The 24,975-nt window shown below is 43.9% G+C and overlaps 1 protein-coding gene across 3 annotated transcripts in view; it reads left to right on the forward strand.

The window, feature by feature from the left end:
• Positions 1-393: 393 nt before the first annotated feature.
• Positions 394-24,975, forward strand: part of etv6 (ETS variant transcription factor 6) — a 37,249-nt gene continuing 12,667 nt past the window's right edge. The window contains exons 1-3 of one of the 3 annotated variants that reach the window (XM_080754498.1): positions 394-710; positions 1,985-2,114; positions 21,273-21,437. In XM_080754498.1, coding sequence (XP_080610624.1) covers positions 681-710; positions 1,985-2,114; positions 21,273-21,437 — 325 coding nt within the window. In that variant the 5' untranslated portion in view covers positions 394-680. The remainder of the gene's footprint in view (positions 711-1,984; positions 2,115-21,272; positions 21,438-24,975) is intronic. The other 2 variants (XM_080754499.1, XM_080754500.1) reach the window with 2 other exon arrangements.

The following is a 24,975-nucleotide window of genomic DNA, read 5'->3' on the forward strand; positions in this document are numbered from 1 at the left end:
AAACTATTGAAAATTGCAGATTTTTTTAATGAATTTTTTTAGATTTTTTTGTTTGTTTTATAATGTCTACTAGGCTACCATTTTTTAAATATATAACAAAATCTTTTGATATAGGCCTATATGTTTTAAAAAATGTAGGAAAATAAATTTGTATTGAGTCATGACAAATAAAAATTGCTCCGTGGTGTGTGACCCACAAATGGGTCCCGAACCAGTGTTTGTGAACCAGCGCTCTAACTAACTCCTGCATTTACTTCTATTGTCGCATCAAGCGCTATTGTACCATTTTGGTTTGCAACTTGATCAGCAATTTCCTGCTTTGGGTTTCCCTTTAAGGGGGCAGGGCTCGATGCTGGGAATTCACGTCATTTCGCCGTTTACACATCCAAATCAATGAGCACGGAGAGATGTCCGTCGTTCGCTGTCTTCCAGGAAGGGATTAACCAGCGCGGTGCCGAGATGTAGTCTGGCGCTCATCGTACGGGGAAACAAAGAAGTTTCACTTCCAATGATGAACTGAACATGATCGCCGATATCGATCCGTTGAACAAATAACTCAACTTCCAGATTACGCGAAGCTGGTGTAGCCCCCGTTCCCAAAGTCGGTGACGGGTGTGGGTGGTTTATTTCACTGAGAGGAAAAAGGGGAAAAGCAAAGTGGAAGAACTTCAAGGGGAGACATGTCCGAATCCTCTTCGATTTCAACAAAGGTAGCATTTTTTCTGATCCTAGAAAATAGATGTGTTGTTTGTTTTGCCCGAGACCGCGACCAGGTACACTGTTGCTGCTGTTGTGTTGATAGAGCGAATGTGCGACTGATAGTCAGTCATCTGTTGCTGAAGGAGGTTCGTCACTCGGGCTGTGATACTGTGTTGTTACTGTGTTGTTGTTGCAGCGCTAAATCTAATGTTGAAGACACTTCATATTCGTCAGCTCTCTCACTTGAGCTCAAGAAAACTGTCTCATATCCCATGCATTGGTCAAAGTCATGCTTATTATCATGTTATTATCATGTTTTAGGTATTGTGCATTTGAAATAAATAGTGACTGCAGTGCTACCTAGTTCTCTTACTACTACATTATTACTTACTAGTTTATAACGAAAGGTCAAGATTTATATGAACGATTGCATATTGAGTAACGACTGTAGGTAGGGGTGTGTGTGTGTGTGTGTGTGTGTGTGTGTGTGTGTGTGTGTGTATATATATATATATATATATATATATATATATATATATATATATATATATATATATATATATATATATATATATATATACCCATGTCTTCAGTGGTTTAGTGGGAGGTTTCCATACTCATGATGTGCCGTGTTGTTTTCAAACTGCCTGTTGTGAGTGTGAGTCTAGATCACTTTCCATTTCAAAGGATAAGTCTGGGGTCAATACGAATATTGCACCCCCCTCCCCCCCCTCCCCTCCCCCCATGTCTTCCTAAATGCACTTTAGCCTGTTTCCATGAACATGACTCAAAACTAAAAGCTCATAAATATGACAAGGCCACTGCCTTTTGTTGGGCAATTGAGTTTGAGTGTAATGGCTTGCAGTCAAAGGGGCAGGAAAAATGTCACTGTAAAAGATAATAGACAATTAGAATAACATTGTTTTAATTTCCACAGGGAGTTCCTGGCACTTGGTTCACTAGTGCCAGGAACCTAGTCTATACATGTCTTGACTCTTACCACCTTAGAGCTTGTAATGTATAGGCAGAAAATTGAATCTGAACCCCCTAGAACACAAATGTCGTGCAGTGTGCACACTGACACATGCAAAACAAGCTGTTTTAGCCGTTGCCAGATTTATGGAATGTACGCCCCCATTTATTTTACTTCGGCGTGATGAAATCAAGGTTATAGCAGTGTGCATTTTCCCGACCGAGGAGGAGACACTGGCCTGTTTGGGTTGAGGCCTGGTGAGTTGTGGAGGTTTGTGAGGCATGCTTTGTGTCTCTGTGTGTCTATTCATAGCAGGAGAGGAGCTCTTTCAGTCCTTCCGCAAGCCCCCTGCCAAACTCCACTTCCTCCCCCGTCCATGCTCCCGCGGCGAGGCCAGCCAGCCGAATGGAGGACGAGCCTGCCAGGCTGGCCGCACACCTGCGTGAGTAACACACACACACACACACACACACACACACACACACACACACACACACACGCACACACACACACACACACACACACACACACACACACACACACACACAGGGGCGTCACACCAAATTCTGGGCCCTGTGTGTGTACAAGGATTCACTGCGGGCCCCCCATGAATGTTAACTATTGAAAAATAGCAGATATACAAGCTCACAGCACGGCACCGAGTGCCGCGCTGCGAGCTTGTACATCTGCTATTTTTGAAAAAACGTGAAAATTCGTGCAAGAAACCTATGTCAAGGACCCCCAAGATGATATGTATTTGGCCACGGACCCCGATCTCATAATATTTAGTTCCAGGGACCCCCAGAAGCAGAATTTGAGTTAGAAATGTTCGCTTAAAAAATACATAATATTCAAAGATTTTCACAACTTTTCAAAAATAGCAGATCTACAAGCTCGCAGCGCGGCACTCGGTGCCGCGCTGTGAGCTTGTATATCTGCTATTTTTCAATAGATAAAGTTATTAGGGCCCCTCCACCTTGGGCCCCAGTAACTCAGTCCCACTTTCCTACCCCTTGTGACGCCCCTGCTCACACACACACACACACACACACACACACACACACACACACACACACACACACACACACACACACACACACACACACACACACAGTGACCTCCCATTCACATACAGTAGGAGAGTACAGATTATTTTTGTAGCATTCTTTCTAAATCCACCACACCACAAACCCGTTTTATTCCACCTTTCAAAGAGATGTTTGAAAAATAAGCGAGCTCAAATCACGGCAGCATGGACAACACAGATGGGACACTTTTTAACCGTACTACTAACACGTGCGAGCCTTGTCATGCATCACCGTTTGCCTGTGAGGTGTTGAAGTGGACACAGGGTCAAAGACCTTTAGACTATTGTATACACTGGACCAGAACTGATAGACCTGCTGCATTGGATAGCCATTTGTGAAACAAATTAATAAAGTGTTGCAGATCAATCAAGACAAAATCTGTCATAGCCTGATTTATACTTCATTTAGGGCATGTTAAGAGCACAGTTACAAAAACACAGAGTGCACGTGCTGTTTAAACACGAATAGCGATAGAACAGAGACAACAGGGCTATAAAGAGGACAAGATATCTCCTGTCCTTTTCATTTCAACATACGCCAGAACACCTGCACTTTGTTCTTTCCAGTCCACTTTTGTTTGTGTCACTGCTCCAGTCTTTACAGAGTGAAGAATGGACTGGAAGCTAGATAGATGCCAAGAGAGGAAGGAAGGAAGGAAGGGTCAAGGAAATGAGGCAACACGGTGACGGCGTGCTGACAGGTGGGGCCTGGCTTCAGGTCTGAACTGGTCATTGCCGTTTTATTGTAGCCAATGGGAGAACAGGCGGGGCTGGACTCCTGCCAAAGACCCAGACCTGTTGTTTGAAGAGTACCCGGCCAGGGCTCCTCCAACAAAGAAACCATCAATATTTAACCAGTGTTTAACGTGCAGCGAGTTCAGCGCTTCTTGACACTTGTTTTAAATGACAGCCATACGCTGGATGTGTGTAAGGGCTCAGTGCACTGTAGGGCTGCGCACGTGGATGTATGAAGGAGGGGAAAGAATACAGGAAATTCCCCCTAACCCACTTCCCCTTTTGCATTGTCAGAGAAAAAGGAAGAGAGCTCAACAGGTCCGCGTTCGTTTTCCTGCCAAGTTGTCTGACAGGGTTAGCTCACCTCTTGAACTCTTATTCCTTATTCACATTCATTATTTCGTATCAGAGATGGACTCTTTGGCCATCATTATATGACGTGCCCAGTGATTCACAAAGCAGTTAATTGCTGATATTGAAAATGGTGATCAAAACACCATTTTCTCTTCCCTCAGACAGATTGTAACATGCCTCTCCCCTTTTGCACACAACTCAAAAACACCTTCTGTATAAATGCATTGGCTTGTGTATTGAGAGACAAGCCATCCATTAACCCCACATTCAAAGAGAATTTTGTCCTGGGGGAAGGGAAGGAAGAGAGAGAGAGAGGGAGAAAAAAGAAAGAAAAAGAGAGAGGGAGGAAATTGCAGTGTGGGCAGAAATCCGCCTTCTCCATTTCCTGAGGAGGAAGTGGATTAGATCGGGGGTGCGGTAGGGTGTGGGTGTGTGTGTGTGTGTGTGTGTGTGTGTGTGTGTGTGTGTGTGTGTGTGTGTGTGTGTGTGTGTGTGTGTATGGGGTGGGGGGGTGTTGCAGCCTGCTCCTCACTCTTAAAGAATGCTTATTTGCTCAGTTTTAACCCTCTCTGCTACCTCTGCTCAACAAGGAGAGCTCAGCATTTCAGTGGCGTAAAATCTCATAATTTGTCCCAAGGAATATCTGATGTCCCGACAAACTATCTCTCTGAGAGTCAAAAGAACTGTGTCTTCTTTTAGTTGTGCTGTGGCTCACGGTGAGTGACAGGGACAAGTCATGAATCCTACCAGTGAGATCAGTGTGGTAAGAGTGGTATGGAATGGCTTTACTGACACTCAGACAGTCCTGTCCTGTAGTGCTCGTGCTGTTTACACATCCGTCGGCAGGTTAGTTACTCAGAGCGTTAGTTTCACTGAGGTTAAGGTTAGGGTTAGGGTTAGGCATAGTTTTACTGAGGTTAAGGTTAGGGTTAGGGTTAGGCATAGTTTTACTGAGGTTAAGGTTAGGGTTAGGGTTAGGGTTAGGGTTAGAGTTAGGGTTAGGTTTAAGTGATCGCACCTCCGTGCGGTCCAAGCGAACAAAAAGGAGCGCTCCCTAGCGCCAGTTCAGCCAATCAAAAGCTTCCATGGTCGGGGTTTGCCCAGAACTCAGGTGTGATTTCCAATCACGCGTCAGAGATATAGGACAGATGCATGGGACGTGCCATTAATTTGATTGAACATTCAATATACAGTATGTACTACATATAGGTTGCCAATACCCCAAATTGGTCAACCTACTGTAAATGGCAAAATTGTTCTGTACAGTGTTAATTTGACTACTGTTTTTACGCTTAACACTTGAGAGTTAAAATCACAGTCCATGTTTACACTTTAGTTAAACTGGCCTAATGTTTACCCTCCCACAAGGGAAATTATGCAATTGAGGATATACAGGTAAATGCAAATACTGTACATGCAAAGGCTGTTGACAAATAAGCTGAAGTCCTACACAAATCATGTGGTCTAATTTAGTCATTTTTTGGGTCTAATACTTGGGCTATACTCTAGATATGAATAGCAGTGGCTACAAGTCAAGACATGTCTCACTGGATGATTAATAAAATAAAATAAAAAGCCTGTCCATGGAAACTGTGTGTGTGCGTGCGTGCGTGCGTGCGTGCGCGCGGTGCGACTCCATGTGTGCAGTCATTGTGTGTGGCTGCTCACAGCTGGGTTTGTACTGTGCATGCTTGTAGGAGTGGGTGGACGAGAGTGAGAGTCCTATGCCTTTGTGTAAATCGTGCCAGAGTTATTGTAGCTTGTGTGTTTTCATCCGTCCGTGTTGGGCAGAAACCTTGTATTATTTTTCATTATGGCATCTTTTTAGTTTCTTCCTAAATGAATGCCCTATTGTCATGCAAAAGTAGTGAAAATAGCTGTTCTACATGTTCCGGAGCAAGTGCAACATGTTGTGAACTTGTAGATCATCTATTTTCACTATATACTGTATATATACTATATTTTCACTATATACTGTATATATATATATATATATATATATATTTTTTTACATCTTGAAAGATTTGTAACAGACAGGTTCCCACCCGGTGACGATATAGTATACGTATGTACAGTATATCGTCTCTCTCTGTAAAATGTCACGATTTAAAATTCAAAAATATCAAAAGTAGCAGAGCGTGTTGCGCTTCGAGCATGCAGATCTGCCACTTTTTTATGCTTGTGTGATGCTGTAGAGTAGACAGTGTAGAGTGATCAAGTAGGCCATTAATTTACGAAAAAACACAAAAAGTTAGAATATGGAGATAAGAGGTTTCTTCTCGTCAGCAACAATGTATAATATATATATATATATATATATATATATATATATATGCATGATATGGCAGCATTTCCCCACGAGCATCCTTTACTCTGTCTTAACACATCTGGTGCCAACCCCGAGTTTCCCGAGTTTGTATTGATACCAACGCTGTGCCAACCCCGAGTTTCCCGAGTTTGGGCCGTTTCGCGAAATTGCATGTTTAACCCCCATACCAACCCATTCTTTCAAACATGGCAGCCATGTTTGTTTACATCTGAAGAAAACATAATGGCCCATAAATCATGAATGCCTGAACGGATTTCCAAGCGGATTTTTTTGTTTGAAAGCTGTGAACAGCATCTACACACGTGGTGCATCATCTAGGCATGGGCGTGCACTTTTTACACAATTGCACAATTACATGGAAGTCTATGGTAACCATGGCAACGCGAGACATTGAAGAGAAAAAATCATTGCAACATAAGCGTTAACAGCATGTATAACCTCATATTCCAGAGGTAGAGAGTGTGTGTGTGCGTGCGTGTGTGAGAGAGAGTGAGCATTTGCACGTTGAGTCTTTCTGAGGGGAAATTTCCTGCCCCTGGAAGCACAGCTCTTGTCCTCAGGAATTTCCTGAGTGGGCAGCCGGCGCTTCCTGAATAAATGTTGTTGTTGTTTTTTTTTTTTTGTTAGTTTTTTTTCTCGACTCCCTCTCTCTTTTTCTCCTCTGAAAGGGAAACTGTTCAGCCAACGACCAAACTGAGAGCGACCTCCCCCCTCTTCCTGTTCACAACGCACTCCACATGTCATCGTAAATTGGGGTTTTACTCACCAACTTAACATTATTTTCATTTGACACCCCCTGTGCATCGTGCCTTAATGGGGGTGAATCAGAGTAACTCCAAATTTAGCTCAACAAAGACGTTGGCCGGCGGCAAGGTTTATAATTTTCATCCTCTTGAATGCATTTGATAATAGTACAGAACGAGCTGCTCGGGGCTGTACTATCGAAAAAAACTGCTCGAGTCGATACCGAATCGTAACATGAGTTTGAACTGTTGGAAGGAGATAACCTTATCTCGCTTTGTGTTGTAAACGAGCCACACTTGTACAGTACATTTCAATACTGTGCCGTGTTACATTTCAGGAATATTTGTATCTATTTGTATCTAGTGAACACATCTCTGTGAAGCTCCTGTATTTAAAAAAAAGGAAAAAGTACTAGTTGACACTGAATTCAGGAACTAACCTACAAGAGTCAGCTTGCTCCCTACTGTAAAACAACACGCAATCAAAAAACAGGTCGTGCTACTTCCTGGCCCCGTAAAAGATTCCTTTGATTGATGATCTTTTTATGTTTGTTTTGACTGGATGAAGTCCAGTTCTGCAGAACTTGAACAGGCACGTGCGTGCCTGTGGAGGAAGTTTAGCTGATGAATGCATCGACCATGATGGACGGGGGGGTTTCCACTGAATTCTTCTTCGATTTCTGCCCTGCTGCGCCCACCTGGGGGCAAATGCACAGAGGTGGAAAGGAGGAGGGAATGAGTGACAGTAACGCAGAGGTAGGGCTGGGCGATATGGTGATAATTATCGTTGAGACGATACAATGTCTCCACGATATGCCTTTTCAGAGGTATCGTATATATCGTGATACAATTGACGGAGCCTTGTAAAAAATCCTGTTTAATCGTTAATACAGAGATTCATTGCAGAATTCAATTTAAAACTGCATTTTGGTCTAAATCAGTATTTCTCAAACTTTAAAATGTCAAGGTCTCCACTTAACTCTGACAGTATACTGAAAATGAAACCAAATGGACCTGTAAGGGTCCATTTGGTTTCATTTGTATACTGTCAGAGTTACATACTTGTAAAGTTCAATTATAGACCTCCCAAAAGGAACCCAGAGAGTCTAGTTTTTGTCAAGTAACTTGAAAAATATCCATAAAAAACAACTGGAAAAAAGAATCGTGATAAAATCGTGTATCGTGATACAGCTTGGGAAAATATCGTGATATTGTACTTTTCCATATCGCCCACCCCTACGCAGAGGAGATAAACAGAGCACTAGCCAATGAAATGTGTAGCTGTCATAACCACGTCAGATCAGGGCCAGTCCTCCAACTAACTCCCTCTACTCCTTCACCTCTCCTTTCTTCTCCTGCTTGGTCTAGAGAAAGAAAAGCCTTTCTCTTATGAGAAAGCTGCACCAATATCCGCCTACTTCTGCTTGAAGAGAAAAGGCAAACATTTACTGAGGAGCTGAATGACTAAGGAGCCTTGAGAGCAAAGTCCCAATAACACTGATGCTGGCAACCACCCTTTCTTTCTTTTGTTGGCTTTGCACCTGGAATTGGCACAGATAAAACATTGAAACCACAGGCCAGCAGTCGTAAGGTTTTGCTTAAATTTTTAATTTATTTGATGGGTGGAATGTTTTTAATACAAACATTTGAATACAGGTTTGATTACAATTTAGTTTTTTTAATTGACCGAGAAGCATTTAAGAGAGCCATTCATACAACAGAATTTTAAGTTTACATTCAATATAAAACAAAACTTGGTTCTACTGACACTGTGTGGATGCGCTGATGGACTAGGCTTGCCTGCCACCTTACCTGCAGTGCTGTAGGTGAGGACCATATCAGAAGAACAAACCTTGATGTTCGAGGGGAGAGGGAGGGAGGGAGGGGAGGGGGAGGGGGGGGGGGGGGGGGGGGGGCTTCTGTACAGCGAAAAGAGAAACAAGATATACCAGTGATCTCATCTTCTGCTTTCCTCCATTCATCCCAAGCGCTCAGGTCTAGGAGTTGCCTTGGCAACATTGTGCACCTTGTGTGTGTGTGTGTGTGTGTGTGTGTGTGTGTGTGTGTGTGTGTGTGTGTGTGTGTGTGTGTGTGTGTGTGTGTGTGTGTGTGTGTGTGTGTGTGTGTGTGTGTGTGTGTGTGTGTGTGTGTGTGTGTGTGTGTGTGTGCGCGTGTGTTGGGGGGGGGTATGTATGTGTGTGTGTCTGTTTGAGTGAGCATGTACCATATGAGAGAGAGCAAGCTAGATGGAGTGGGTGCCTGAGAATCCACAGAGTGAAAATTATGTGTCATCAGAGAGGATTAGGAGTCCATGGTTTAGTCAAGGGCCTGGGATCCAGCAGCTATGCTTGAGGGTTTCATTCAGTGTAGCCCCCAGCCCAACACACACACACACACACACACACACACACACACACACACACACACACACACACACACACACACACACACACACACACACAGAGAGAGAGAGAGACAACCTTGAGATACACTCCAACAAAAACATGGATGTATGACAATGGAAGCTAACATTGATTTTCTTCTCTTTTCTACCCTGCAACAACACAGCTACACATTCCCTCACAAAAGGATGGGAAGTGGAGTGTTGGTTGTGGAGGTAGAAAATTGCTCTACAAAATGATGCATACCATATTCTAAAAACGCCTTCTAAATCCTGACCTAGGCTATATGAAAAACTTTAATTATAAAAAAAAAAGATCTTGCTATATACCACTGGTTCCCAAACACCGTGGCGGTACCCAAATGCAATGTTTTTTTTGTAACTTAATTAATAAATAATGAAAAATCTTAAGAAATTACATAAATTAGAAAACAAATGTCTAAGAAGAAGTCGTGAAAATAGCCGACGATCTACAAGCTCAACGCGTTGCGTTGCCGTTTGGGTCCCGGGGAAAAAATATATTTCGCTTTTTTCATTCCCGTGAAGAAGGCCTTCTTCTTCTTCTTTCGTGTATCATCATCCTTGATGATTGGTTGACACAAGGCCTTGCCAGGTCGAAACGTTAGGTTTCTCTATAAATAAATCCTGTGCATTTTTGCTTATTTCGCTTTTGGGTCACAGGCTAAAAGGTTTGGAAACCACAGCTATATACTGTACAGAGCAACAAGAACCCTAAAAGCAATTCCCGTCTTGAATATAGATAGAAAATGGGGTTCCCGTCCTTAATGGGTTAGATTAATCGGATGCAGAGAGGTGCTCTCCTGTACTTTGGTGCTCATCGGTGTGCTATTCTCTCTTATTCTCCTGTTCCCCTCAATACGAGAAATCTGACTGTGTCTCCACAGCCTGATTTGCACTTCATTCTATGGAAATGTCCCGCAACGGAAATAGTCGATCTACAAGTTCACAACGTGTCTGCTATTTTCCACCTAGTCTCACACTTTAGGGGCGTATCTACTACTCTTTAAGGAGCGAGCGAAATCTTAACCGTGTGCTCAAATTTAAAGAGTGCAGCTGGCCCCTGTCAGGCGAAACAATTTACCAATTGTTAGCCAATTAGAATAGCGGAGGTGCTAATATGAATCCATATCTAGGTCAGTGTGGTTTGGTCCGCACTCGGAGACATGGAATCAGAGGGGGAAAGTAGGAAGAGGGAAGTTACATTTTCTTCTCATGAGCTGGAAATTCTGAGGAAGTAAGCTAAAACATAAAAATCCTAAAAGGATGCAATTTTTCTTATCCATTCTAGCCTAGGTAATCTTTTCCTCAATAACGACAATATGACATGACTTGGCAATTGAGCATTTTTAATCACTTTCTGGCATCTCAAAGAGAGTAATTCTGCCATGGAATATTCTCTCTTTCCTTAGCATGCCTGCTCACAAACAACTCAGCGGCCATTGTCAAAGTCACTGCACTTACTTCTCCTTGGCGGCACACCATGCATTCAAGTATAAATTAAACATCACTGTAGGATGCACACTTTCAAGACAGTCCAATCCAGCAAAGACGTCACTTTGAATAGTCACCTATCGTATTTTTGTGACACAACATGGCCACTGCTTGAAAGCATATTAATGAGGCCAGGCACAATAAATCTCTGCTCAGTCACAACCTTGACTACTACAGATAACAGCTCAAGTTCACAGGTTGATAGATCAGCAGCAGTTGTTTTTATGCATGCGGTATTGCAGATGTGTCACCTTTAGTAAAAATACAGCCTTTTATCAAATATAGCCCTTTATTATTAGTAAATGTGTTCAAAAATGAATTTATTTCAAACCACACAACTCATAACCAACTATTATATGACATGGTGGATTATGCTGTGATGCTGGTGTTGAAGTAGTCAATACCTACTCTTGATCAGTATCATCTCTCTGACCCATGGAAGCCTTGTGTAGCACTGATGAACAGCATGATGGATAAAGCATGAATACAGAATGAGTATCAATTTCTCTCCAGCGTTCTCTGTCGCTTTTTCTATTTGTCCGTTCATCTGCATTTTGCATCTGATTTTCTTTTTACTCCCTCTACCTGCCTCCCTTCACGCCTCCTCATCCTCACGCACACTTTAGACCCTGCCATCTATCCTTTGACTCCATGCTGCTTTTTCTCTCCTCTCCCAATTCCTTTCCTCAGTGGCGTCGGTTCAGAAAAAGCTACGGTATGGCAACATCACGCGTGCAAGACACCAGTCATGTTGCCATACTTTAGCAACAGGCATGATACATTTATTTTAAGAAGTGCATTGTACTTTTCCCCCCGTTTCTACGGTTTCTTGGCTGGATATGGTAGCCTGGAACGGTTGTTCAAGTGCAGCTAAACTTGGCAAGTTAGTAAACGTGCCACAATTAACAATAATGAATTGCACCTGTGCAGCTGACCTGCGGAACCTGGGAATATACCATTTTGTCAAGATGGGGAGAATACAAGTGTGGAGAATATAATTATAATACCTTGTTAAAGTGACCATTTTGTTAAATGTTGCATTTGTAGTTATTTTACTGTACATTTAACAACATAACAACCAGCACAGATAGACAAAGAGATATTCATGGAGTTATATTTAGAACTAACTTTTATCTTCCCCCCCTGGACCCAGGGTATGGCAGCTGCATACCCCTGCCATACCCAATTGACGCCCCTGCCTTTCCTGCCCCCTCGCTCCTCATCTCTCCGCTTTTGCTGCTGACTGTTGACAAAGCGCACAAGGCGTCGCTCCCTAACCTTACCGCAGGAAGTTTCCTGTGCTGAAATGGAGCCCACACTGGATTGCTTCCTGCCAAAGTGCGTTGTGGGACACGTTTGTTTGGGCCCCCCCCCCCTCCCTTCTTCCTTCTTGTCCTCCTCCTCCTCCTCCTCCTCATCCCTCCCGCCTCCCCTCGTTCCTTCCTCCGCTGGGTCTTGTGTGCAGATGGCCGGGTCCGGCAGACCGGATCTCTGAGGGTTTTGGCAGCGACGCACCTCTCTCCGGCCCTGGAGAGAACATACCACAGCCGTGACCTGCCGACCCAGGCTCCGCTGCACGCTGCCTTCATCACCGCATCACACTTCTCTCACAACGTAGAGCTGGGCAAGCTTGCGCTTTAATCAACTCCATGAAAGAAAATTACGCAGAGATAAAAGACAATAGATTCATTATGATTCCATCTTTAAACCGTACTAGGAAGGAACATAACTCAAATCCTCCCCTCTCCGTCTCTGCTGCGGCTGAACCTGTGATATTTGGCCATCTTATGTCGGTAAAAAAATTACATGAAACATGGAGGGTTAGGGTTCCATAATTACATTTTAAAGAATAAAACGTTAATTTAACCCAGAGGTCTTCAACAGGGGGTCCGGGACCCCTAGGGGGTCCTCAGAGTTACTACAGGGCGTCCTCCAAATCTTTGAGTGATAGAAACTTTTTTTTTCTCCTTTTTTATATTAACCACTTGAACCCTAGCATCCATATTCAGAGAACTTTAGCCAAAAATAGCAGATCTACAAGCTCAACTTGTAGATCGGCTATTTTCGGCAAAGAGCTTTGGTGTAGAGGGGAAAAAGAGCAGACAAAGTACAGAGTGAAAGGTCAAGTTTATTAAGTATTGACGGTTCAAGTGGTTAAATATCTGAAAACACAAATTGACATGAATCCAAAATACACTGACGATCGTGCTGTCAAACAATGAAACTATATGGAATCTATGAACAGATTGTGGGGGTCCCTGCTTCATCTCTCTCTCAACTAAGGGGTCCTTGGCCTGAAAACGTTGAAGACCCCTGTAGCGCCTGTTACCACAATGTAACTAGCAGTCTAGCACACCTGCAGTGGTTGGAGGTGGCCTCCCTATACACTTCCATTGAGACATTTAGACCCTCGTGTCGGGTAGGAGGACATCTACTAGTTGACAAGTAGTACTGCTTGAAGCGCCTTATCTCCTCAGGAGTGGGGATTACATTTCTTGGATGAGCAATTTGGTTTCCCAGACCCAGCAGGGTTCAAAATAAAGTTCTGTGAAACCTCAGTGAAACCTCAGGGATGGAGGCTTTAAGTACGTTTATGGGAAAGCTGGCAATGTAGAGGATTATTGATGAAACTACAGAACGGCGCTCATAACCATATGGTACTCTCTTAACTGGGAGCTAGAGCTTGGCATTATATCAACTACCTAGTCGTGAATTTGTAGATAAATATTATGATATGAGGGCAGATATCATCGGGTATTGGGGATATTGTAATATTGTCTTTTCCTGATTTGTAAAGAATGTATTACAGTAAAGTGATGTATGTTTCTGAATGTACCTGACTGTTATAACCGTTCTATAATTTGCCGTATTAATGAGGATTATTATAAAAAGTCTCATTGTTGGTTCCGGTTCTGCTTATCGGTTCTGGTTCTTAACGGTTCCTTATTTCGGTTCCAAAATGTAAAAACCTGGGGAGGGCCCTGAACTGAGCTCATGCTCCCTTCAGTGCATGAGGAGTGAGCGGGCCGCTTCTTATCACCTGACAGGAGGGAGCTTCCCCGGTTGGATGTAGCATGTGGAAGGAACACGTTATTCAACAACCAGTTCCTTTCCCCTCCATCAGGTGCCCCGGCTGGCCAGGGGGAGGCATGTTTTTTGTGAGGGTATCTACCCTAGGAGACACGGGGAGAACATGCAAACTCCACACAGCTTATTCTGAAGAGATTGGCCACCAGAAATCTTAGATTTGCCAGCTTGGATTTGACAATAGAACACTGTTGGAGCCTCGAGCTCGCAACATAGCCCTGAGAGAGACACTCTTTCAGATGAATGCCACACTGTCTTAATGGGTGTGGTCGTAGGGGAGGGTGTATCACCTTTGCTGTTACTTTACATTGTGTTTGCATCGGTCCAATGCACCATTCCATTTACCATTTACCACTTTGGTTGTTGAGTTCAAAACCACACCCTCCCCTGGATGATGGGTACGTCCAGAGGCAAATTAACTCAATTTTCTAAGCCTAGTAATTCAAAAAACTACAGATTACAGAAAAACCACTGAATGTTGAAAGTTCCGTTTTTTTTGGTGTAATTGAGGTCAGCAAACATGAAAAAAAAAAACTCAAAATAAAAAAAATATGAAATTTGATGTCATAAGACCTTTAAATGTTTCGTCCATCTCATTCTCATGTCTCTCTGTGGCTCTGCATGGCTCAGCTCTACTGGTGGCTGGGCTGCTATGTTGCTAGCTAGTAGTAGTAGTAGCATTGCTGCCAGTAAGTTAATGTTGTTGACTGACTGGTGACGCAACACGCTGCGTTGTGGGGGTGTGTGTGCTTGTGTGCGTGTGTAGGAATACAAGTGGTCACGTTATATATCCCAGTGGTTTTCAACCTTTTCAGGCAGTGACCCCTCCAAAAGAATATTTGATCTGGGGACCCCCCAAAATAATTGTATTTGAACTTAGAATCGTAGGAGTTGAGGTATAGACCTTATTCACACCACGGCCATCTTGGATCACATGACCACATGGGGTGGCAGCCTGCATTACAAACCATTGTAAATGATGGAGCGATGGTCCCAAAATATGAGTTCTGTTCAACCAATTTCTTTTGACCAAATCAACAAATCGTGGGCAGATGACAACATCAACATCCCAGTATCTGTGCAGACTAGTGCTTGCTCTGCCATTATATTCACTTACTGTATCGTGATTTTTGCATATTAATCAGGAACAATCTAACGACAAATAGTTAATATGATGGCGGAGCAAGCACTGCACAGATAGCAAGTCTTTGTACACATTAAGGTTGCAACCAAATCAATGTAATCAATCCAGTTACTATAGCCCTTCTATTTAATCCTTTTGGGGATGTTGATGTTATCATCTGCCCATTTGTCAATTTGGTCAAAAGGAATTTGTTGAACAGAACTCATATTTTGGGACCATCGCTCCATTGTTTACAATGGTTTGTAATGCAGGCTGCCTGCCACCCCATGTGGTCATGTGATCAAAGATGGCTGCGGTGTGAATAAGGTCTATTACATTTAGTTTGACTCAGTTCAACATAAACATTGTGAAAATATAATAGGCATTATGAAATGCTGCGAGGTGTTGTGAGGTTATCAGCTACTGTATTCATACAATGTTTGCCTCTTTCTTATATTATTATATGGCAAATTAGCAGATGGTTGACCAGTTTATGATCGGTGCTGTTAGCCAAAAATCTGTGTTAGTGGATCCCGGGGAGGGCTGCCGACCCTGGGGTCCTTGGGGTAGGGGTTGTGTCGTGTCGCGTCCACGTCAGCACGGCAGACGTTGACTGAACCCCCCCATTAGGAACCTGGGAAAGGGAAAAGAGAGGGAGAGAGGTAGAGGGAGAGAAATAGGGGGCTGTGGTTGAAGGGGTGGTGGAGGGATACGAAAAGCAGAGGGGATTCTGGGAGGTTTGTGAGAGTATAAATGGGGCCAGGTAGATGACATGGGGGCGGAGTTAAGGGCCAGGTATATGGCGTGAGGGGTGGAGTTAAAGTATGTTTCTCCGCCTCCTGAACTTCAGTTGTTCCAACTCCAAGTGTGGTTGCGCCGACGCGAGTCGTCGGTTGCGCCATCGGGCCCTGAGGAAAACGTTGGGAGGAATACCGTCGGAGGCCATGCGACGCGCGATTCAAAATGGTGATGATAAGATCCTGCGTTCGTGATACATGTTGACACCCGCTGTAAAGGGACGGTGCCAAACAGCGAGAGCAAGTCTCTGTCAAACACTTGTTAACCACCTGAGACGGGATAGCACTATCCTGTTCTCTGACACTTCTTATGATGACTGTTGACAAGGCACGGGTCAGGACTTGACAGGGCTGCAAGTTGTATTATAGATAACCTAGGCCTGCCAGGTCTTATCACGAGCTCCGCTGTCACTGTCTGAATGCAAGAGGAGGAAAGAATGGGAAGCTGACAATCTAGACAGGGGCTCTTTTTTCATTTTTCTTTATATTGATTGCCCTCCGTGAAAACTTCCTTTGTTTGATGGGCGGGGGAAGGGAAGGGGGGGAGGGAAGGAAGGGGGAAGACGGCCTGCCTCTGAAACCGAGCACAAGGTTCCGATTACCCCTGTGACAGTGACATTGCGCGCGCCGCCGGCCAAAGATAACAGCTGTCCCACTCCAAGAGGAAGTGTTTGAGGCCTGGTGATAAGTGTGACGCGAAAAATGACAAGTTGTGTGTGTGTGTGTGTGTGTGTGTGTGTGTGTGTGTGTGTGTGTGTGTGTGTGTGTGTGTGTGTGTGTGTGTGTGCGTGCGTGCGTGCGTGCGTGCGTGCGTGCGTGCGTGCGTGCGTGCGTGCGTGCGTGCGTGCGTGCGTGTGCAAGTGAGTGTGATGAATGTGCTGATCATAACTATACTCTGTCTTGTGTGTGTGTGTGTTAACATGACAAAGACAATGTCAAAATCTGGGACGACATTCAATGGAATGCTAATTTGGACGATATACACAACCAGTAAGACTCCCTAATCGGGAGATAAGCGACCGTAGGTGGCTTATCTCCACAAATAGGGCAAAAATTAGTTTTTCCAAAATCTTCCTGATCCATGTTGATGACATGAGTGTAGACATGTTGTGTAGTGATATTTGTGATTTTAGGGCCAAAACTGTAGGAGCAGTGTCCAAAAATGTGTTTTAAAAATCGGCCTGAAGGTGGCGCTAGAATAGGGCCATGTGAGAAATGAGGGGTGGGGTCTCCGCGTTGCCTTGGCGGACGAATAGGTACCGGGCCCGGCTCTCCCGGACGCTCCTAGCCCGAGTTACGGCATTTTATGTGCGCTGCAGTGGCAGGGGGTCCTCCACTGGGGGCGCCACCACTTTTGCATCCGTTCTGGAGCACCAGGAGTCGGTGGTCCCCGGGAATTCCCCGTGAGCAGCCCCGTTGGGGTGGTCATTTGGTCATTTTTGCACATTTGGTCATTTTTTACATCTGGGGGTCCCTCAGGTACCTGGGGGTCCCTGGGGCTCCGGGGGTCCTTGGAGGTTGTAGTTTGGCAGGCAAGGAGTGTGTGTGTAAAATCTGGCATGGATCGGGTCAACGGGTGCGGAGATATAAGCAGGGAAAAAGTGTGACGTGTGACGTGTGAGCACATTTGGTCATTTTTTACATCTGGGGGTCCCCCAGGGACCTGGGGGTCCCTGGGGCTCCGGGGGTCCTTGGAGGTTGTAGTTTGGCAGTCAAGGAGTGTGTGTGCAAAATTTGGCATGGATGGGGGCAACGGTTGTGGAGATATGAGCAGGGCAAAAGTGTGACGGACTGACTGACTGACTGACTCACTCACTCACCCACGGACAGCCTGTGGAGGTTTTGGTAGTAAATGCGACCTACGGTCGCAATAATGCTGGAAAGAACGCGACACTTAAAGGTGTCTACACACCAAACAGCCTACAGGAGACTCCTTCTGACTGTACACAGACTGCAAAGAACTGCAAAAAACTAAGCACTTATTTTTTATTTTATTTTTTTCAGACGACGCCGACTGTAGTTACTGTATGGCAGTGGTGCCAGGTCTGCTCCTTATAAGCAACGTTGATCCTGTTTTCCTATAATGTTGCTAGATGTGGGTTGCTTTTGTTTGGGCTTGTTTCTGAAGTGTAGTTGCTTATTTGGCCTTGCTTTCAACATTATTTTATAAAATAACTAATGTAATAGAGTTCAGAGGTGAAACTGGTCGCGCTTTTGGGCTTATTTTCATAGACCTGGTCGCGTATTTCACTCACAGAATCTGGCAACCCTAACCCGGCCGGAGGCAGCTCTGTTCTCCGTGCAGAGGAGGAAAAAAAAGAAAACAACAACAAGGGCACTTGATGGACTATTACTAGCCTACTACTAGCTTTGCTTTGGATCCGATTGGAATAGGAATTGAGAGTTGAGATTGAGAATATGGTATTTAGTAAAAATATGCGACGGGAAAATGTCTCTGGCTTGTTTTGGCTTGGTTTTGGAGCAGTAGTAAACTATTCTACAACTCCCTCAATCTTACCGACGGCGAGGGGCGACTGAACAAAACTGAGCAAGTCCAGTTTTCCAGTTTTCGGTCGATAAGGTTCCCGACCCGCTGCCGAAAACCTGACGATGAGCTCCCGTTCGGCAACAGACGCTTTCCGCCGCCTTCCGCCGCCGAATCGTCGCCGAATCTGTGCGGTTAAAAGTGGCCTTAAGTCACATTCATTCAGTCTCATGATTGCGACCGTAGGTCGCATTTACTACCAAAACCTCCACGGGCTGTCCGTCAGTGAGTGAGTGAGTGAGTCAGTGAGTCCGTCACACTTTTGACCTGCTCATATCTCCACAACCGTTGCCCCCATCCATGCCAAATTTTGCACACACACTCCTTACCTGCCAAACTACAACCTCCAAGGACCCCCGGAGCTCCAGGGACCCCCAGGTCCCTGGGGGACCCCCAGGTGTAAAAAAATGTCTGTCCGTGAGTCATACGTCACACGTCACACTTTTGCCCTGCTCATATCTCCACAACCGTTGCCCCCATCCATGCCAACTTTTGCACACACACTCCTTACCTGCCAAACTACAACCTCCAAGGACCCCCGGAGCTCCAGGGACCCCCAGCTCCCTGGGGGACCCCCAGGTGTAAAAAATGACCAAATGTGCAAAAATGACCAAATGACCACCCCCACGGGGCTGCTCACGGGGAATTCCTGGGGACCACCCACTCCTGGTGCTCCAGAACGGATGCAAAAGTGGTGGCGCCCCCAGTGGAGGACCCCCTCCACTGCAGCTCACATAAAATGCCCTAACTCGGCCTAGGAGCGTCCGGGAGAGCCGGGGCCGGTACCTATTCGTCCACCTACGGTCGCTTATCTCCCGATTAGGGAGTCTTACTGGTGTTAGCCAGTTCAGCTGTTGTTCACATACAGCAAGTACGTGGGCTAAGCGTTAGCGCTTAAATGAGATTCTTGCGGCGCTGCTTTTTTTCCAGCGCACTTTGGTCGGCCACCAGCGGCAGATGTTTGACTCTTCGTTCCCACCACGATGCAAGAGGAACATTTCAGAGGGGAAGAAATAACAACTGTCTTGTCGTTTCCTCTGGTCTGTCCTTGCCATTTAATTATACACAGTCATAAACTGGTGGAAGTCGGGGGGCTGTTTTCCGATATGCAATGTCTACAGTTCACTGTGTGTAAACTAGGTCTGTTGAGTTGACAAACCATATATTTTTGTATTCATATTCTGTACATACATTGATTCATACATATTATTCTTCATACAGATTAGACATAATGTACTGTATATTATCAATTCATATATTAGTCAAGTCGCTTGTGTAATTTCGTTAAATTATTCGGGGGATTATGAAAACTATATATTTTTATGAAACTTCAGAGTATAACGAATCAAAACATCCATGATTCCATTTGCAAAATCCGTAGGGTAATTTTTGACAGTTGCTGAAAGTGTGTGTCTCATTCACTTACTATACACTATACTAGTATAAAGGAAAAAAATACCCCCAAAAAATCTGCTTTAAGTAGCATGTGAGGGGTCAAACTAGAGGTTTGTAATCATTCTAAATCCATTGCAAGCATTTGTTTTGCATGAAAAACATTCCTTGGGCTTAAAACAGCCCCCAAGAAACTCTGAAAAGTGATGACTAATCATCCGTTTTTAGCCCAAGGAATGTTTTTCATGCAAAACAAATGCTTGCATTGGATTCAGAATCATTAAAAACCCCTAGTTTGACCCCTCACATGCTACTTAAAGCCACATTTTTTGGGGGGTATTTGTTTCCTTTATAGTATAGTGTATAGTAAGTGAATGAGACAAACTTTCAGCAGCTGACAAAAATTCCCCTACGGATTTTGAAAATGGAATCATGGAATTTCTGATTTGTTATACTCTGAAGTTCCCAAAAATATATCGTTTTCAAAATTCCCCGAAAAATGTAACGAACCTTTCATGTTTGGACATATTAAACTGGACTATATATTTTATTCCTGTACCTCTCCTGTGTTTCATTCTCACTGATACAGTATGACACTTGAATTTCCCCCTGGGGATCAATAGAGGTTTATCTTATCTTATCTAATTGTATCTGATCTTGTTTTACTATAAACAACCTGTTGTCTGACCTCTCACTGCTTGTTTCTTTTCTTTCTTTCTTTTTTTTTGTTGCTGTGCTGCATTTTTCTTCCTGTACAACCCCTTAACTAATAACTAATCACCTCCCTGACAACTCCTATTCCTTTTAATGTCTCTGTGTGTCTCTCTCTCTCTCTCTCCTCTCTCTCTCTCTCTCTCTCTCTCTCTCTCTCTCTCTCTCTCTCTCTCTCTCTCTCTGCGCCTCCTTTCTTGTGCTGGCTCCTCCCTCCATCTTTTTTCCTGCCTCCTCTCACTGCCATTCCCGTAATCACTCTGTCTTTCTGCTTTTATCTTCACTTCCTCAATATCCTCTTACTGCCTCCTGTCTCCTTCCTTCCTCTCTTGACGCGCTCCTGTGCCCCTTTCCTCCTCCACCCCCCCCCCCCCCCCGTCCTTTCTGCCTTTCCTTTTTTCTTTTTACCTTCCTTCCTTCCTTCCACTCCCCTTCTCCCCCCCCCCCTCCCCCCGTTGAACTGACGCCTGTTCAACCGACCCAATTTAACTCCTGCTGTCAATCTTTCCGACTTTCTCCCTCCATCTCTTAAGAAACCTACTTCTCCTGTCCCTCCCTCCTGTGTCCTGTCTGTTCCCTGTACACAGTGGAATCCCTCAAGAGTTAATTTAACCCAAATTAACATGCAAATTTTACATACATGTAAAAAATAAACCTACAAAACCATCACTGTTAATTTAACCCAGAGAGTGTAAAAAAAAAAAAGTCATCCAAATGAAACTTTTAATTTAGGATTTGACCGTATATGGTTGTCCTTATGGTGTCTCTTGTTCTGGACCTTCAGGGCTTCAGCCAGTGTTCTGGAGCAGGGACGATGTGGGCCAGTGGCTGCGTTGGGCGGAGAGGGAGTTCGCCCTGCGGCCCATCACCAGCGGCTCATTCCAGATGAACGGCAAGGCCCTGCTACTTCTCACCAAGGAGGACTTCCGTTACCGCTCGCCCCACTCCGGTAATCTCTCTCTCTCACACTCTCTGTCTGCCTGTTTCTCTCTCTCTCTCTCTCTTTCTTCCTTCGCCACCTCCTCTTCCTCCACTCTCTCTGGATGGCACTGTTGCCAGGGCTGTTGACGTACTGTAACAGCAAGCTAGGCCTGTGTCACTGCAGCTCAGCAATGTGAAACGCATGGATATGGCCTTGTGCATTAAACCAGGGGTTTTCAGAGTGGGTGACGGGGCACCCTTTTCACTAGTTTAGTACATTTTATAGATGATAAATAGAAAACGAATGGTTTTGGACATACAAGGTTTCCACCTGACAACGACGATATGCTATAAATATAAGGTGCTGGGAGTGAAAATTATAATGTAGGGGTGCCTCGGATTAAAAAATATATATATATTTATGGGCCAGTGTGCCCTGAGACAAAAAAAGTTTGGGAACCACTGCATTAAACTATCCTCCCCCTGTCTTGTGTTTTGAGAATCGATGTGTTTACATCGAAGCGATGCTCTCTACAGTGCTAAGCGATACACAGCCAGAAGAGGGGGAGGAACAGCGGAACATTTGTTAGGCGACACTAGAGGCAGTTGTCGTGGCGGGGGCTGCCGTCTTTGTTGTTTGGGAGAGGAAGTAAAAGACTGGTCGGGTAAACAGTCGAACAGGAACAGGAAGTACAAACCAACCTCAACTGTCACCTGGCAACATCACGGACGAGATACATTAACAGGTACAGCGACAATCCCATGCACATGAAAAATGATGCATGCAAGTTCACGCATCGTTTATGGATCTTAGCTCAGGGAAAGTAAAGCTGAATGAGCTGCTCACATTCCGGCAAACCTTACATGAGAAGTCCATAGTATATAAGGATGCAAGGACAATAATAACTAGATAGATGGAATTGGAAATTGAAAGTGTGGTTGCCGTGACGCGAGTCACACTTGCAAATGAATTCCGTCTCACCATTTGAATTTTCCCCGTTCAAGTCAAAGGGGAAAATGAATTCACTAATAAATGAATGGCCGTGTGTACGTGTGTGTGTGTGTGTGTGTGTGTGTGTGTGTGTGTGTGTGTGTGTGTGTGTGTGTGTGTGTGTGTGTGTGTGTGTGTGTGTGTGTGTGTGTGTGTGTGAGCAGGGACCCCCTAGCCTAGCTGGAGCTAGACATCCCAGCCATGTTAAAACAAGGTAGGGATGGGATAGATACTGCAGTTAGTTAGCTAGATGCATTAGTATCTAGGCTGGCCCCAGGCTAGGGACCCCCTACCACCTCGTAGGGTGGGGGTGTCGGGGCTAGGTTACAAAGTTTTATTTGTATTTACATGTACAAGGTACAGCGAGCAGGGTGGCCATACCACTACCATTTCTAAACATACTAGGCTACTTATTAACTGAGAACCAATTTCAATACTATCTGTCTGCACAGTAATCATTTATACAAACTATACAAATGGACAGAATCATGACATAAATGGCCATTTAAAAAATATATATATATTGTTTAATTAAGCAACAATTTCACGGACCCCCTGCAGTACCTCCACGGACCCCCTAGGGGTCGCGGACCCCCTGTTGAAGACCTCTGGTCTATAGTACTATAGTCTGTTGATGATGCATAATGAATGTTACTGTAGATTCATTAGTGTGGTTCCCCCGAGGGGCAACACTATAGTACTTGGGCGGCTTTCATATGTATTATTATTATTACTATTATTTTATATAATTGCAGCCATACTCTCGTGCCACACATTACTTAATTGGTTCATGAGATTAATTATCATAATTCATTTAACGTGTGTATTTATCATGGCACAGGCTTTGATAGAATTATCTGCAGTAATTTACTCTGGTGCTGAAACTATGATTGACAGAATGAATTGGTTATAATTGTTATAATCAATAAAGGAGTAATTCACCACTTTTCAACCTGTCTTCATATAATAGGTCCTCACTAATGTTCATAATAAAATAGCACAATTTTTTTCTATTCAGTCTGGGTCTCATAGGAGAGCTGTCAAATCCTACTACCGGTGACATCATCGTTTGACAAAAAAAATAATAATAATATTTTTGAAAAAAAATATTTAGATTTTTATTATCACGAGAACAATGGCTTCCACTTTAACATTGCAACTTTTTCAGGAATAGAAAGCCTGCCGTTTCTATTAGCTTGCATTTCCCATTGATGATGTCACCGGTAGTAGGATTTGACCCACCCTCAGCTCTCCTATGAGACCCAAACTGAGTAGAAAAAAAATTGTGATATTTTATCATGAACATTAGTGAGGGCCTATTATATGAAGATAGGTTGAAAAGTGGTGGAGTGCCCCTTTAACCAAGTAGATAGAACTGCTGAACATTTGCTGTTTACCACTTCACAAATCCAAACAGTTGGTTGCTTTTCTCGGTGTTTCATCATCATCATCATCATATGCAACTTATTCTCTGATTCCCCATTGCCTTGGAAAGAGAAAAGAAAATTATACATTTAATTATAAAATGCCTACCTTCAACTCTAGTAACTCTAATAGACAGTAACTGGTCACTCATTGTCACACATTTGCCCTTATGTTTGACATATTTTGGCATAAATCGAGAAAATCAACAAACAAGTTTCAGCCCTACTCTTAAACCTATTAAAGTGGCATGCGTATATTCTGTTTCCGATTATGCATCATGGGTTGACCTACTATGTCTTTGATGTCAATTTCCTGTGATTTGTATTCTACATAAAATGGCAAAGGATAATGCTGACGGTAGTAAATGACATTCCATATTTACATATGCTGTAAATGTGATGAATTGTGTTCATGTGTAATGACTATTTGGCTTTTTTTTTTTTTTTTGCCTCATATCATATAATTCACATGTGCGTGCGTGCACACTGCACACGCACACGCACACGCACACACACACACACACACACACACACACACACACACACACACACACACACACAGCTTTATATAGTTGGAGGTCTTGTTCTCTTTCTGTTCTGTAATCAGTGTCTCACCTGTACTAATCAACTATACAGTCAATTAATTAGCATTTTCTGTTAAGGTAGGTTGCACTGTGTTTTCACCATTTTCCTATTAACAATGAATGAGTTTGACACGAATAATCTAATGCCAGAAAAGGTTTTCATGAATGATTAATGGATAATTGTGGGAGCAAGAGATGTGGACGCGATGCTCGGTTACAGTACGCCGGCACACTTGCACAGTGATACCGTGTTGTATGATGCCATCAGAATTGTCACATTATTGACACATCACTGGTTCACAGGCTATTGAATGCTTTAACCAGTGAAAAATAGCAGATACACAGCTTGTGGATCTGCTATTTTTGAAAAAGTCGTGAAAATGTGTGCAAATCTTTGAATATATGTATTTTTAAAGCGAACATTTGTAACTCAAATGTTGCTTCTGGGTGGTCCCTGGAACTAGATATTTTGAGATGGGGGTCCGTGGCCAAATACATATCATTTTGGGGGTCCTTCACGTGAAAAAGTTTGAGAACCACTGACATAGTAGTCTCTCAAGAACAGAC

This window comes from Nannobrachium achirus, assembly GCF_963921795.1.
Source record: "Nannobrachium achirus genome assembly, chromosome: 23".
NCBI classification, from domain to species: Eukaryota; Metazoa; Chordata; class Actinopteri; order Myctophiformes; family Myctophidae; genus Nannobrachium; species Nannobrachium achirus.